Source organism: Anoplopoma fimbria, chromosome 9 (assembly GCF_027596085.1).
Source record: "Anoplopoma fimbria isolate UVic2021 breed Golden Eagle Sablefish chromosome 9, Afim_UVic_2022, whole genome shotgun sequence".
In the NCBI taxonomy this organism is placed as follows: Eukaryota; Metazoa; Chordata; class Actinopteri; order Perciformes; family Anoplopomatidae; genus Anoplopoma; species Anoplopoma fimbria.
In genome coordinates, this window is record NC_072457.1 from 22565416 (window position 1) to 22580321 (window position 14906).

A 14906-nucleotide genomic window follows, 5' to 3' on the forward strand; every position below is an offset into this window, starting at 1 on the left:
TGTAAATTATGGGAGACAAAAATCCCATTTTGGGAAAAAAGTGCATTCAAATGATTCCACTTGACAACCCTGAAATGTTAAATTCTCAAATCAAATTGAAAACTCGAAATGAATAGGAAAAAAAAGGGAAAAGTTGAAATTGAAAAACTCAAAAGCTTAAATTGAAATTAAAGAGTTATGTTAATCAGTTTTCAGTTTAAGCGTTTTTATTTCATTTATAGTTCAGGTTTTTAAGTTTTACATTCCATTTTGAAATTGATATTTTCACAAGAACCATTTACCAAATATTTAATTTCCTTAAAGTTATTAATTAATTCATACTAAAATCAGTTTTTCTGCCATTCTTCTGCTAATTTCAGTTTTAATTAATCCCCCCCCCCATGAGCTGCAGTAGGGTACTAATAACTGCTACAGTGTAAATATTCTAAATCAAAGAACACACACACACAGCAAACACGACCCATGGTCAAAATTGATTTTTAATTATCATTTCCACTTGTGCCATTTTTCTTGATTTCAAACTTCTGCAGCGACTCACATCCAGCGACGGGAATTGGCATGGGATGCAGAAAAGACACATCTTGCATCATAACACTTAAAAAAAACAACCAAAAAAAAACAAGACACCACAAGGAATTACATTTCGTTTCACCTGAAATGTAGGTTTGTCTTGCGTGGCGGCTGGCTGACACAGCAGCCAGCGCTCGCGACTCAACAAGACAGAAGCAGGAGGGAGTTTGACTTTTGGTTTTAAATAATGTGACGATGACATGTACAAAAAGGCTGTTATGTCTTTTTAGTGAGCAGGACGATGAACACATTTAAAGGGGGGGTAAAAACATAGAAAAAAAGGCTGAGCTGTCATAAGGTCACTTGTCAAATCGAGGATGGGTTTACCAGAAAACAGTTCTGGACCAACAACATTCCATTGACTAGCAATGGAGAAACCAGGTCTCATTACTGGCATGATGCGATTGAGGAAACCCAACCTTATTTGATGTTGTAGCCTAACACATTAACAGGCACACTTTATTTTAGAGTAAATTTGACCTGTAAAAAACATGGGGCACTCAAAACCGGCACTGGGGTTACAATAATCTACAGTTAGCGACTGCGATATAAAAAAAGGCTGTTTCCAATTCTGTTACCTGACACGGGACATACAGAAGTCATCTGAACACACATGTTTGCACCCTTCAGATCACTATGACAGTAATTTATGCGACTCCTAAGTGGATAATTATATAATCAGTAGAAAGATTCCAGCTTCATGCAACATTACAATTATTACACATAAAAAAAAAAAAACGTACAAACAGGTAAAATAATAATAAAAAAAATCTTCACAGTTATGTTTCTTCTCACATTCATACGTTTACAGACCAGACGTGCATGCAAGATGGGTCAAAACTGAACACGGTGCAAAAGTGACAGCTTTCTTTTCTCTTCTGGAAACTTGTACTTGCTCGTACGATCACACACAGCTTTTGCTGTCGCAATAAAGTTAGGGGAGATTAATTTATCGCTTCTGATATGAGAAATGTGTTCCTTGCACCTTGTGTTACAGGATGCAAAGGAGGACTTTGAACCGTAGACATAAAAATACATAAAGTGCTTCTGTCAAAACAAACAAACGATAAAAACGGTACAAAACGGTTTTCAGAAAAGAGGTATCAAAACAATGCACTTAAGGGATGTGGAGGAGTCTGGAGTCTGTTGCACACCAGATAGGATTCCTGCGGTTCAGACAAATGGGCCGGGGTTCCTTGTTTAAAAAAATAAATTAAAAAAAGACAAGTTCAGAGATGAGTGGATGAAGGGAGGGAAGGGTAGTGGGCTGGGATTCATCCCAGGATGAGGCTGGACTTGCCCCCAGGTGGATTCCTGCGACCAGATGGTGCTCCTGCGGCAGGATGCTCGGCTGGAGGGGCCTCCTCCTTCTGCTCTGGAACCACTTCTGGCTCAGGAGCACTGTTTTCTGAACACAGGCAGGGAGGCATGTGGATGTCATTTGGAAATTTTAAGAAAAGGATAGCCACTATAATTTTGCCAGATGATGGCATGACACCACGAAAGCTTGGCAGGTTTCGCACGTATCATTTAGGTAATTATACAGTGTATCCGCATGATATGTGGGAGTGTCAACGTTCTTTGTGGAAGTCCACAGCCTCTGCCTCTACTACTGACAAAAATATATTTTTGCTCACAGGTTGAAATATATCTCTTTCTTCACAATGTTTAAGCTGATATATAAAAAAACACATTTAGGCTGCCCAGAAGCACATTAATGTTGGTTTTGTAATATTTGAGCAGAAAGCACTGACTTAATTCATTCAAAATACCCTAAATCTTCAACATTGCCTGGGCATTATAGAGGGTATTGTAACATAAGCTTATATGAATATTGTGAAGAAAACGTGGGTATGTCTGTGTATGTATACAGGTACACAAACTGTATGCGCACATGTACATTTGTATATCTGTGATGTTAAATGTGTAAGATCTAGGATGGCGTTTAAGGTCAATCAAAGGGGGTTATGCGATCAGAAAAGAAAACACATGCTTACCATAATCGCGTACAGAATTCTCTCCATCCTAAAAAAGCAAGCAGAAAAGCTGTAAACATTTTATCAGCCTTTACAGACGTAAAAGGAGACATTGTACTGTGTTATCAGTCTTGATGGAAAGACTCGCATGTACTGACTGATTAAATAAAAGCAGGTGCTACTTAAATGTTATCTGCTAAAGACGCTCTGTTATTGACACACAAGGTAACTTTTAAGACATTAAGGTAAGGTATTTTTTTTTATTTTATTAAAGTTAAATCATGTGGCCTTTAGTTGCTTCCCCATATGATTGTCTGCCCTCAGGTTTCAGTTCATTTCCTCCCACCGCAGCACGTGATGTGATGCGCTATCATACCGTGGCGGGGTCGTCTGCGGAGTTGTTGGTGGTCTGGTTCCCTCCTCTCCTCAGGGGGGCTGATGGCTCACCGCAAAGCACACCTGTGGGCTTCCCACCTGGAACAACGAGGAGACATGATGGATGAAATAAATAAGGCCGTCGCGCAGGAGGTGCAAAGACTAAACCTAATAAATGGCTCGTGAATGCTTAAGAAGGTGGTTCACAGGGAAAAATAACAAGGTCAACTGGGATCTGATCTCCCTCTCGTGATAAACTTCAGTAGCTGGATCATAATAGTCAGTCTGTGACTCGATCAGAAAGTAATTAACTCATTATAAACTCATAAACTAGATAATAAAGAAAAGGAGACATCAACACAATCTGGCCTGAAAGGAGGTGACTGGAAACATTACTGTAGTTGTTCAAATAAAGCTGCAAGCGAGCATATTGGTTTCACAAAGTAGGTTTCCATTGAGACTGACGTAGAGTCAGTGGTCATCCTGGAGGGCTCACACTGTTATTAAACTCTGCTGAAACCTGCTCTGAGGGAAAAGGCACCTTGGAGTTTTGGAAAACTGTGCCATTAGAGAAATATCCCAATGGCAACCAATGGAAAATCGTGTCTTAACCACCCTGTTGCATTAACAGAGCACTGGGGAACAAGATACTAACCACTTCTTCAAATAAGTTTGTGACTTCTGCTTATGTTTTCTAAATGCTCTGCAAATATATCTATTGATTTAAATTCAGAGCAAAATGTCACACAAAATAAGGAGATAGCTGGTCACAATTGACATCAATTGAAAAAAGTATACAACATTTATATTTAAGCTTTATTAACATCAACACGGTGATGGTTTTTGTTCATGTGATCATAAGGAAATACAGTTTTTAACATAATTGTCTACGGCCTTCATTCTCATAGATAACATCAAAACGTCCTCCTATCACAAGTATCATATCAGAGGGAGTGCAGAGGGTATGTGGAATTTCCCAAGACAGATTTGATCTGGGGATTTTGTGTCTCACTCGTGATAAAGGAAATGGAAAGCAACATCGAGAAGTGAGGTAAACATGAACGGAACGACACTTCCCATTGCAGTCCACTGACACAATGGCCTGAATGGATGACCCTCATTATGCTGGACTTTTTTTCGTGAGGAAGTTTCTCCCACATTTACGCCTACATTTCCTATTCACTTCCTTTTGAGCTGTGGGGATTTCACTTCGATGCTTAATGTCATTCGGACAATGAATCTGTTCAGACATGCATGCATGCCTAGTTGTGAAAGCTTTTAATCTTTGGAGCCCTCAGCTTTTTCTTTCACTTCGCCCTCAACCCCCTTACATACAGACTTACTGTTACTATAAGCCATTGTTGTTATCAGAATACGATAGGCTAGTCAGAAGGCCGTAAACTGGCATTTGAGTGGGACAATACATGAGTAACGTAACCTTTATGAGGGGGAAAGCACAAAGTTATATGGAATTTGAAATAGTTTGGATTTTCTTAGCTTGTCCAAAAGTTTCAACACAGAGAAAATATTGTTATAGTGATGGATAGATGACTCTGTCTGGGGGCAATTTAAACCTCCAACATTTTTTACTCGTTTCCTTTTTTTGTCACATGAACGCCTCTCGGAACAAATATGTTTCTATTGCACCAATCCGAACCAATTTCAATTTGGAACTGAATGACGCATACCCGCTGAGTTCATCCCGGGACACTGAGTTTGTTTCCCATTTTTATGGTTTGTATACCTATTTGGTTCATACTGAATTGGTATGTCAGGTGACACACTTTGTTTAAATTTCCGATGTTGTTGTGTATCATGCTCCCCCTCTGCTGGCTGGGATGTGCATATGCTTCAACTCATGCTTTACCTGCGTGTCCTCTCAGGTGTACCGGGTTTAAAGTCAGATTGAGGAAAGAAAAGGCGCTCCGCTCTCTCTCCTTCCACATTGCGACCTCAGCAGCAGCAGCAGCAGATGATGATTTATAGTTTATTTTGTTTTGTTTTATGATGGGTCATGTTTCTGTTAGGTTTAGTTGAAAGTTGGTTTCGGTTGGAGAGAAGAGCCCAGACCCTACGACCCTTTGTGGGTTGGTCTGGGTGTCTTCCATTCTTTTTATTTATTTTGACTGGCCCATCATTGTTTTGTTGGCTGACCTGATTTAAGTTCCTTTGTTGGATGTTACTCAATAAATGTGAAGCTCATTTTTGGCAAATCTTTACTTTTTGGACTATGTTTGCAATTTTTTGTCTCTCTGGGGGCGGGGGTTGTAACAGTTAAATATACTCTGTTTGTTTACAATAGGAAGAACCTTCCGACTTCACTTTGGATGGATGCCAGGAGGTGCTGCTGGCACTGTCTGACAGGTGTTTTTTGAACCAAGCTTTATTTGTATATTTACAAGAGGTGCTGGCGTTGTTTGTCTCTTTAGATCGTAAAAGGGTCAAAGTTTGAGTGAGTGCAAGTGAACGACAGTGTGTGGTATTCGTACACAACTGTCAGTAAGACTTGTTGGGTGTTTTTATGAGCACTTATGATAAACAGTATTAGTTATTCCATTTTTAGGATTTTTGAATTATACTTAGCTAGTGATTTGCGAAGTTTTTTTGGGACGATACTGTAGAAAAATGGTTTGCTGCCAACAGACCTCATGATGCTCTTATTTCAGATGGTCCAGGCATGATTAACGAGTGATGTCATGTACAGATGGTTCCCCAGCTACTTTAGGCCTTCCGTTGGTGGAGAAGGATAAAGTCCAACAAGGTTGTTGTTACCTAAACATGATGATTAGTTTACGATTTTGCCTGTGAAATATGAAATATCTAGATAAATGAATCCCTAATTATGCTGTCCTTCTAATGTTGGACCAAGCCTCTGCAGGACTGCAATGCTAGTCCAACTGTCTGGCTTCAATGTACTCCGTCATGCAGACATGCACACAATCAATTAGACTCACTGTGGCAGCTGCGATATGGCAGTTGCATCAAAGTCAAAACAGTAAAGCATTCGATGACTTTGAAGAAATGGCATGCATTACTTTTGTTTTTTTAAGTTAATCCTTTTCAAAGAAGACAGACATTCTGACTCTATTGAATCAAGGTTTGAAATGCGGTTAGTTCGTACTGTTGGTGTTAGTCTACTTCGTGCAAGAAGTAAAAGGAGGAAGATGGAAATGTCAGAGGGAGAATGTGTGAAAGTTCCAATATGCATTCAGCCTGTGACCACGCAGAATACTTTATATATCCTCTGTAGGTGTTTGTGGGTGATAAGACCAAAATAAATATTTTTTTCAAAATGTCAAACTCTTCGCTTTTTGTTTTAGCCAAATCATTTAGGCTGTTATAAACTGCACTGTCTCAATGCACATTTCATATTTGTGTATGTAAGTTTAATAATGTAAGCAGCTTTCTTTTGAAGTTAGGCTACAATTTTAGCTTGAATTAAAAATTGTGCCTTTAATGACAATTTCTATTATTGTAATCATTTCGGTAACCCTGCGATCCTAAAAACACTTTGACTATAAAAGGAAGAAAAGACCCAAACATCCCTCAAATGGATACCTTCCCATTTGGGTGGCTACTTTTTGGGTAGCTTTTTTCTGTCCTGGCCCCTCAGTGGTGGAATGAACTCCCCACTGACGTCAGGACAGCAGAGTCACTGCCCATCTTTCGGCGCAGGCTGAAAACTCACCTCTTCAAGAAGTACTACCCTGAGCCTTCCTCGTAGCACTTATTGCATTCGTATTAGTTGTTGCACTCACTGTATTCGTATCAGTTCGCTGCACTTATTGAATTCGTATTCGTTTACTGCACTTATCCTATTCGTAGTAGTTTGTAGCACTTATTATATTCGTATTAGTCTGTTGCAATTATTGTTTTCGTAGTAATTTGCCTCTGCACTATACTTTTGCTCTGGCTTATGCTTTAAGATGCTTGTTTAAGAAAGGAGATGCACTTATGACTTCTGGTGACTAGTAGTTCTCTTGAATACCTATGTTGAATACACTTCCTGTAAGTCGCTTTGGATAAAAGCGTCTGCTAAATGACTAAAATGTAATGTAATGTAATGTACTTGATAAACTTACGCCTTTGGGATATAAAATCCAGAATGTCACAATGTCATCCAACTTTGCACACGCCAGTGACATAAAAATCTACTGGGACTGATGTGTGACACTCCATGCTGGGATTTAAGGGAGTTAAAGCTGCCAAAAACACTTAAAAGGACCTGTTTGGCCTTGTGACATCACCAACAAACAAAGATGGCCACACCCTACCAGCCAAAAAAAACTAAGTCATATCCACATCAAATTTTGTCATATTTGTTGGGTTACATTAACTATAGGTATTTCAATATTTTACCAGAAGGGGTGATGTGATGCTGGACAAGGTTGTCATAACATTTGTCCACTTTGAGTTGGTTATTAATGAACTTTTACTACATATACAATACATTAAATGTATATACATTTTTCATATTGCAAATTTGAATAAGTCAAGTTGGAAATAAGATCCATCTTAGCACTCAAAGCTGGCCAACGCGAGGTACAGCACAATAAAAAGCTACTTGGGTTTTTGAGCTTTTGCCTCCTGTCCTACATGCCAGACCGCATCATCTGCAAGAGAAACGCTATCAAACGCAGCATTGGCTCCGAGTAAGTTTAAACAACATATTTTGTTATTGATGTTTTTAGCTTATATTGGTGTAGAAATTAGCAACCATTGCCCTAGATAAAAATGGATAACTGACTAGCATCACTTTTACTTCCTCTTTTGTTGTTCATCATTCTGCATTTAGTGAAGGACTTGAAAACTGGGCCAAAATGACCAGCCATATAAGGCAATAAAACAGTGTATTCGGTTTCTCAGCCTTTCAATCAATCCTCTTAAATTATACTTTTTACTTGAGGCAGCTCAGTTCTCCATGAATATTTCAGATCTCTGCAGGCATGAGAATATCCTGATTAATTTGGAAACACTAGTGATTGAATTTGTAATGACAGCCTGTAAGAGAAATCAATTGGGCACCTGCACCTGTTATGTCAAGTAGCACCACTGGAGACGGTAAATGTTATTCCTATGTATTCAGCTGCCTGGGGAGGCAAACGATCAGTTTGGTCCAGCAGCAAGAAGAAACCCTTCAGTGACAACCTTGTATCTCCGAAAGGCAAGACAAAATATTCTCAAAGGTGTTCCTAAACGTCCCTGGTTTCGCTTTTAAGTGGCACAATCCATAGTTGTCGTGGTAAACTGTCAAAATAAGTAAGCTGTTGAGTTATTAGCCTTTACTCTGAAGTGACAACTGCTTGGAGAAGAGTTTAGATTGTACCTGGTGGATTGTTCCTTCTATTGGCATAGGGGTCCTCAGGCTCAGCGAAAACACTGGAGGCCATCTTGTCTTTCCGGACCGGAGGCTTCTCCTCATCTGGACCAAGCGTGAAGTTGGAGGCGCCGCCAGGAGGGCGCAAGACCCTGAGAAGAGAGGGATCAGTCAGCATTGTGACAGAAAGCTGGATCGTACTGGCTGATTTTTTTTTAAGCGTCTTACCTCCATTTTAATATGATTCATAAACTATAGACTAGGAATGTTCAGAATGAATGAGTGAGAAGTTATTGTTCATTAAAACTCATTCATTCACCAAATAAAGGTCAAATATGAATTCTATTTTGCGTCATTTAACAATGAGCTACCCTTTGAGTAAAAATGTGATGACTTAAAACTGTCAGCCAGACACAGGTGGCCAACACAATTCAGAAAAAGGGCCTCATGTGTTTGGATCGTCCGTTCTGGGCTTCAGTAGAAACATGGCGGTGCAACATGGCCGACTACGTGAAGAGAAGGTATGTAGAGGTATTCAGCTCAATCTAATTGAACGAAAAAACATCTACTTTTATTTTCATAAGATCATATAAAAAATAAAAATTACTTTTGAATATCATATTCCATTATTGCAGACAGATTGCCCTAAATACAAAATGCACTGCAATGCAAAAGCATTCCCTGTGAGTCTATGTGGACTTTATATGTAGGCTACTGTTTATAATACTGTAATACGGCATTACCTGTAACAATGATAATACGTTATTATTACCGATGTTTTCAGATATTTTGTCTTACCGATTTATATAAGCAAGGTTGGACTAAACATTAAGAACACCTCTCAGTAAAATGCAATGCAGTTCAACAGCACCGAAGACTACACCCTCAAAATATAACTTTCATGAGGATGGGATTTAATGAGTGGCTGTTGTATTAGACTGCATTATATGCACAATAAACCGGCAACTATGCATTGTATATCCTTTGGGATACTGTTTGTAGAGTTTTTACAATTATACAGTACCAGTCAAAAGTTTGGACACACCTTCTCATCCAACTACTTTGAAGAATCTAAAATATAAAACATATTCTGGTTTGTTGAGCATTTGTTTGTTTACCACATAATTCCATATGTGTTCCTTCATAGTTTGGATGTCTTCAATATTAATCTACAATGTAGAAATAAATAAAAAAAAAAGAAAGAAAGAAAAACCATTGAATGAGAAGGTGTGTCCAAACGTTTGACTGGTACTGTACATCAATAGTGAATATGTAATTTTCTCTAAAAATGAAATGATAACACCAAATCTGTTTTTTTTTAGTCTGCAGCAGAAATCATATAAATACTTTGGTATTATTTATCCTTGTATTTTACATTACTAGCATGGTTACAATGGTATTAAGCATAATAACAAAAATAGCCTCACTGTGCATGATAAACACAAATCATTCCTGCTTGTATATGATTATGGTCAGCTGCATGGGGGGGCCTCGCCTCCATGGGGCCATATGCAGGGCAGGCTGGACGCCTTGTTGTAGGAGGGGGCCGCACCCAGCCCCAATGAGGCAGATCTTTCGCATTTGAGACAATAAATACGATTAGCTAATGGAGGAAATGCACTTGCAAGAGGCCTCTCTGAGCCGTCTAGTCAGGCCAAAGAGAAAAGGGAGGGCACATGCGCGCTATCCTGCAAGCTCCCGTGCATCCTGCAGACACAAGGGAAGGTGTGGTGCATGCTGCCTCCGAGCATCGTGGCCCCATGCTCGGCTTCATGCATGCCGGAGAGAGGCTGTGTCATAAAGGTTTTTTTTTTTTAGCTTTGAGGTTAACGCCAAAGGATGCTGGACTGGTTTGCGTCATTTTTTTTTGTTTTTACCTTGAACTGCTTTTAGAACCGGGCTCCATCCCTTGATAGTTCGTGGTTGTCGTCATTTTTTTTGCACAAGGAGTCGTAAAATATGTCTATATATATATATATGTCTATATATATATATATATATCTGACAGGATACGCGAGAGTTACACTTGCATTAGCCGCACTTCACCGCCTCATCATTGTCTGTCCGAGCCGGTGCTTCCCAACATTCAACCTGCTGCCTCCAGCGTCAAAGGGGACCAGAAAGAGATGCCTCGCTTCCGGTAAAAGGAAACTTCAAAATAAAATCTAACAAATATATTTCACGGCATTTCTTTTAAAGATCATAGCAAAGTTTATGAATACATTAACATCCAGCTATTTATTTAAGCAGGGCATGAGTTACGGTAAAGATTATTTTGTTATAATCCTATATTGTATTTAGACAAAAATGGCTTGTATTTTATTTTAGAGGCATATCCGCCGTATTTCCGGTCTTTCTCTGCTTATTTCTAGCTGGACCTCTCCAAGTGTGGGTGCCACAGAACCCATTGTGGAGAGGGCGTTTCTGCAGCCTGTGCACCGCCCACAGGTCAACAGATACTTCTGTGATTGGATCCAGACACATTTATCAAACCTGTTATTTATTAACCCGGTATACACATACTGCATCTGAGGTAGACACAAACCTAAATATTTACTGTAGTGCAGCAGTTTTGGACCAGCTTCAAATTCTAGTCTCTTCCTGTCTGGCTCAAGTTGGGGGTAAGATTCTTTTTGCCACAGTGGGACGGTGGTATTGACAATGGCTATCAGAATAAAGGGGCAAAATAAAAGTATTAACTTAATCCTGCACAAATATAGTTTGTGCTGTTTTTAATCAAGTGCAAGGCTCTCAAGTTTTGATATTCATACATTGCAAATCAAATTCTCTTAATTGACCTTTCATTTGTTTTACACATCTCTGGTCGTGCAGCTTATAGTTTCAGGCTGTAAAAAAGCAAACGTTTAACGAGTAAACAGTTTATTTAGCATACGACATGCTAGCTATGATGAACGCTCTGGTTTAGACAACCAACCAAAAAACAAACAGCAGGACATATTTTAAAAAAGACTCAATTTATTCCAATAATACATTTTCATAACAACAGATGTGAATTTAAAATGCAGGCTTACTTGACAACAATAACAAAATTCCATCTGAATCAAAACCTTAATGACATAAGTATAAAACCAGAAAAAAAAGAAAAAAGAAAAAAAAGGATCAAGATCAAGAAGTTCTCTTAAACCTCCAGGAAAAGTATGTATCATGGCAAGCGTTTAATTTCTTCAGCACAATAGACTCACTGTAGTTTACAACTCGTCTACACTCTGCAGTTCAAACATGTTAACGTATGTATGACAGTGTGATTAAATCTATCTACATCAACTGTGCCGCTGCCTTTGAGCATTTTGTAAAAGTTTTCCACTGGATGGTATCAACACTGGTCATGAGCGTTTGAAGACTGGGCATAACAAAGATGTTCGGGGATGGAAAGGGGAGGTAGGGATGTTCGTAGGAAACAGTCTTTAAAGAGAAGAGCCTCCGGTTTGCTGTTGGAACACATCAATCGTATCTTCATCCTCCATTTCTAGCTGTAAGAAAAAGTTCAAATGTCAGCTGAAATGATGTGAAGGCAATAGTAGGTGTTTACTGTGAAGCCACTTAAGAAGTCTTGACAATGCCAGTGAGGTCAGCTAATTTGTCCAAAGTATTTAAACAGGAAGTCAGTTTGAAACATGGACAGGGGCAACATTTATTTTATTGCATATCCTACCAAGCAAAACAAATGAGAATAGGTCAGAAAACAGAGACTGACTAAATGTTAAAGATGTGCTGTAAACAAAAAGAGGGGAGCATAAGCTCAAAATGTGTTTAAAGAGGTACAGAAGCTCCGGAGTGTTTCTCCTCAAAATTAAAGTAAAGAGATCTCCTGTATGTAGCTGTTCTATGGTCATAAAGAGGCAGCACAGCTACAGCATGGATTCTGATCCTTTTACAGCGGCTCAGCGCTGTTTGTTAAGTCTGTGCTTCATCTGTACAAAATACTAGCGCTGTAACACATTACATGCTGGACAAAGCTGGCGTGAGAGCTTGTCCTTCCTCAGGTATCAAGTTAAAGAGGAGCTTCACAGCAGGTGCTCAGAGTGGACTCTGTTCGCATGGGGCAGCTCTTTGTATTTCTACGACTGTTTCAATACAGTCTACTGGCTAGGATTTTAAATCTAGTTATCGTGTATCAAACAGGTAAACACCGTTTAGCACTGCACGCAAGATAAACCAAAAAAATCTAAGTATGAATCTTGCAATAGGAATATCAATTTGAGTTCAGAAAAACCTTGAGCTTTTGTACATCATGTTATCACATCACATGCTTTCTTGAACCCAAAAAACTGACAGCAACATTTGAAGTCATAGTCATGCAATTCCTACAGTAGCAATACTTTTTTTATTAGTAAACTGAAAACACTGAATAGGGTGAAGCTTTACCTGTGAGGGTGTGTCTGTTTCATTGATGGGCTGACCGTCAAATCGAAACCGTATTTGCCTCATTGACAGGCCCTATGTGGACAGAGAGAAAACATTTTTTTAATATTGAAAAACCAACAGTATGGGGGCACCCTCGTGACTTAGACGTTAAGGTGCAAACGATGATCTACAAAAAAGGGGACAATAGCGCTCCACAGCTGTCATGTTTTTAGATAGATCTATAGATTTTCAACCATCAACAAGTTTATATGACAAATGGAGAAAAAAATGGCAAGATTTTGGTAAACCAAGATAACAGAGTGTCAACATATGTTAATCATTGATTCAACTCCATTAACTTAGCCAATAAAAAATGTTGGTCATGATAATATATCAGAATTTCATGCCCATATGGTATATTGAATAAATGCAATGTGCAATATTTCATGGGCAATAACAAAAATGCAACCGGCCCTTTTTACAGCAGCCAGTTGTACATGTAACAGAAGGGCAAACACAGGTGTGATTGATCACATGAATTATGGTCCCATTCTAATATACATGTCACAACATGCACCATAGCGGGGCTGTAATGAAACAGGTCCATAATTAAATGATATCAATAACACCTGTGTTTATTCTGGCAAAATGGCTGCGGGGACCAGGGGTCCCTCAGCTGAGTCTCTGGTCTCCAGTTTGGAGAACCACCATTGCAATAGACCTAAAGGTGGATTCTTCTGAGTCGCCACTGTGATGGTGCAGCAGTCTCACCTGCCGTTCACAATAAGCTTTCATCAGTTTGCTGAGAGGAGTGTGCCTTTTGATCTTGAATTGCACCACTGAGCCATCCTGCCCTGCCACTTTCAGGTTGATGTGCTCATTGTTCTCCGTCTTCACTCCCTCCTGAAAAAGACAAACACATTTGCAGAAAGTTGAGCTGGTTGCAGAAAGTCATGCAAGTAAATACAAGACCTGTGGCCTTCAACATGTGTAATGCATTTACCCCTCAACAACAGAACCCCCCCCCAGACACTAATTAAACACTGGAGATGTACATTGTGTACCTGAATGAATCAACACCAAAGTAAAGACAAACTAGTCCCACCACGTGTGTAAACCACGTGTTCACCACTTTATATACACATATCAGGTGCAGATGTCAGATGATTGAGCACAGAAAGGGAGCAACACTGCAACTCCTGTGTTAGCATGTAGCATGTAGCATCCAGGCAGCCAATGGGCCAGGGCCTCCTGCTGTAACAAAGCGCAGCGGCCTAGTCTGAAAGGAGCATTTACACCTGCGATCAACACGTTTCCGTGCATACAGCACACACTGACTGCGTGGTCTCGGGGGTATTGAGTACGTGCATTTAAAAACGCCGGCAATTATTGTTTCTTTCATGCCGCCCGGGGCGCGTTAGCCGCGTTAGCTTATTATGCTAACTTCGCCCGCTTGCTAGCGTTAGCATTAGCCTGTTAGCTCCGGTCTCTGGAGCGGTGCCGCGGACGGGGAGAGTCTCGCATGCGGCGTCTCGCGGTGTCGGCTGTGAACTAAACATCGCAAATGGATTGTGTCCACCATGTAAAAGAGGGGGGGGGAGATAAAAGACCCCGTGCACAAACCCCCGCTCCTCACCTTGGGTTTTTCGTCGGCCATGGCTGCTGCTGCTGCTGCGTCCGTCTGTCTGCGCCTGTGGAGCTGCGGCTGCGCGGTCTGGCGCGCCGCTCTGCGTGTGCGCGCTCTAGTCTGCTGAGATGCGCACAGCTGCGCCAGATCAGCAGAGCGCTCGATGCAGAGCCTTTGCAGGGAGTCATTTGTTCATAAGGAGTTATTTTATTGTTTTGCAAATTGATTCCATAAGTTTTTATATTTCATTTCTCTGCATTTATGTGATATCTATCAGGATGCAAAAACTATGATGTGCTTATTACCAACCCAACATTTTATTTTATTATTTATACCTTTATTTATCCAGCACATTGCACTGCTTCTTTTGCACTTCTGGTTAGTTATTTTATTGTTTTGCAAATTGATACCAAAAGTATTATTGACTGTTTTTGAAAAAAATTCTTATTAGGTTGCACTAAGTGAGAAGTACACACATGTACTATTGACAAACCAATCCATTTTCTGTTGTGATTAACATTTTCATTTCTCTGCATTTATGTGATAGCTATCAGGACGCAAAAACTATGATGTGCTTATTACCAACCCAACATTTTATTTTATTATTTATCCAGCACATTGCACTGCACCTTTGCTGCTTCTTTTGCACTTCTGGTTAGTTATTTTATTGTTTTGC

At 39.8% G+C, this 14906-nt stretch overlaps 2 protein-coding genes across 2 annotated transcripts; both read right to left on the bottom strand.

The window, feature by feature from the left end:
- Window positions 1–490: 490 nt before the first annotated feature.
- Window positions 491–10323, bottom strand: jpt1a (Jupiter microtubule associated homolog 1a). Its single transcript, XM_054604278.1, has 5 exons — window positions 10116–10323; window positions 8248–8390; window positions 2923–3020; window positions 2568–2595; window positions 491–1978 (listed from the first exon to the last, which is right to left on the bottom strand). The coding sequence occupies exons 1-5, from the start codon at window positions 10169–10171 to the stop codon at window positions 1845–1847; spliced, it is 459 nt and encodes a 152-aa protein (XP_054460253.1). The 5' UTR covers window positions 10172–10323; the 3' UTR covers window positions 491–1844.
- An 877-nt stretch (window positions 10324–11200) lies between these two features.
- Window positions 11201–14361, bottom strand: sumo2a (small ubiquitin like modifier 2a). The gene is made up of 4 exons (XM_054604279.1): window positions 14240–14361; window positions 13375–13506; window positions 12625–12696; window positions 11201–11729 (listed from the first exon to the last, which is right to left on the bottom strand). The coding sequence occupies exons 1-4, from the start codon at window positions 14258–14260 to the stop codon at window positions 11664–11666; spliced, it is 291 nt and encodes a 96-aa protein (XP_054460254.1). The 5' UTR covers window positions 14261–14361; the 3' UTR covers window positions 11201–11663.
- Between the last annotated feature and the right edge of the window lie 545 nt (window positions 14362–14906).

What these genes read in the sequence shown, in the direction of transcription:
- jpt1a (XM_054604278.1), bottom strand. Translation starts at nt 10,171, where the DNA reads ATGACGACAACCACGAACTATCAAGGGATGGAGCCCGGTTCTAAAAGC. An exon ending in GGTTCTAAAAGCAGTTCAAG is followed by an intron (nt 8,391 to 10,115) that starts GTAAAAACAAAA and finishes CTCTCTTCTCAG; the next exon opens with GGTCTTGCGCCCTCCTGGCG. An exon ending in CCGCAGACGACCCCGCCACG is followed by an intron (nt 2,596 to 2,922) that starts GTATGATAGCGC and finishes TTGCTTTTTTAG; the next exon opens with GATGGAGAGAATTCTGTACG.
- sumo2a (XM_054604279.1), bottom strand. Translation starts at nt 14,260, where the DNA reads ATGGCCGACGAAAAACCCAAG. An exon ending in TGGCCGACGAAAAACCCAAG is followed by an intron (nt 13,507 to 14,239) that starts GTGAGGAGCGGG and finishes TGTCTTTTTCAG; the next exon opens with GAGGGAGTGAAGACGGAGAA. An exon ending in AAACAGACACACCCTCACAG is followed by an intron (nt 11,730 to 12,624) that starts GTAAAGCTTCAC and finishes TTTTTCTTACAG; the next exon opens with CTAGAAATGGAGGATGAAGA.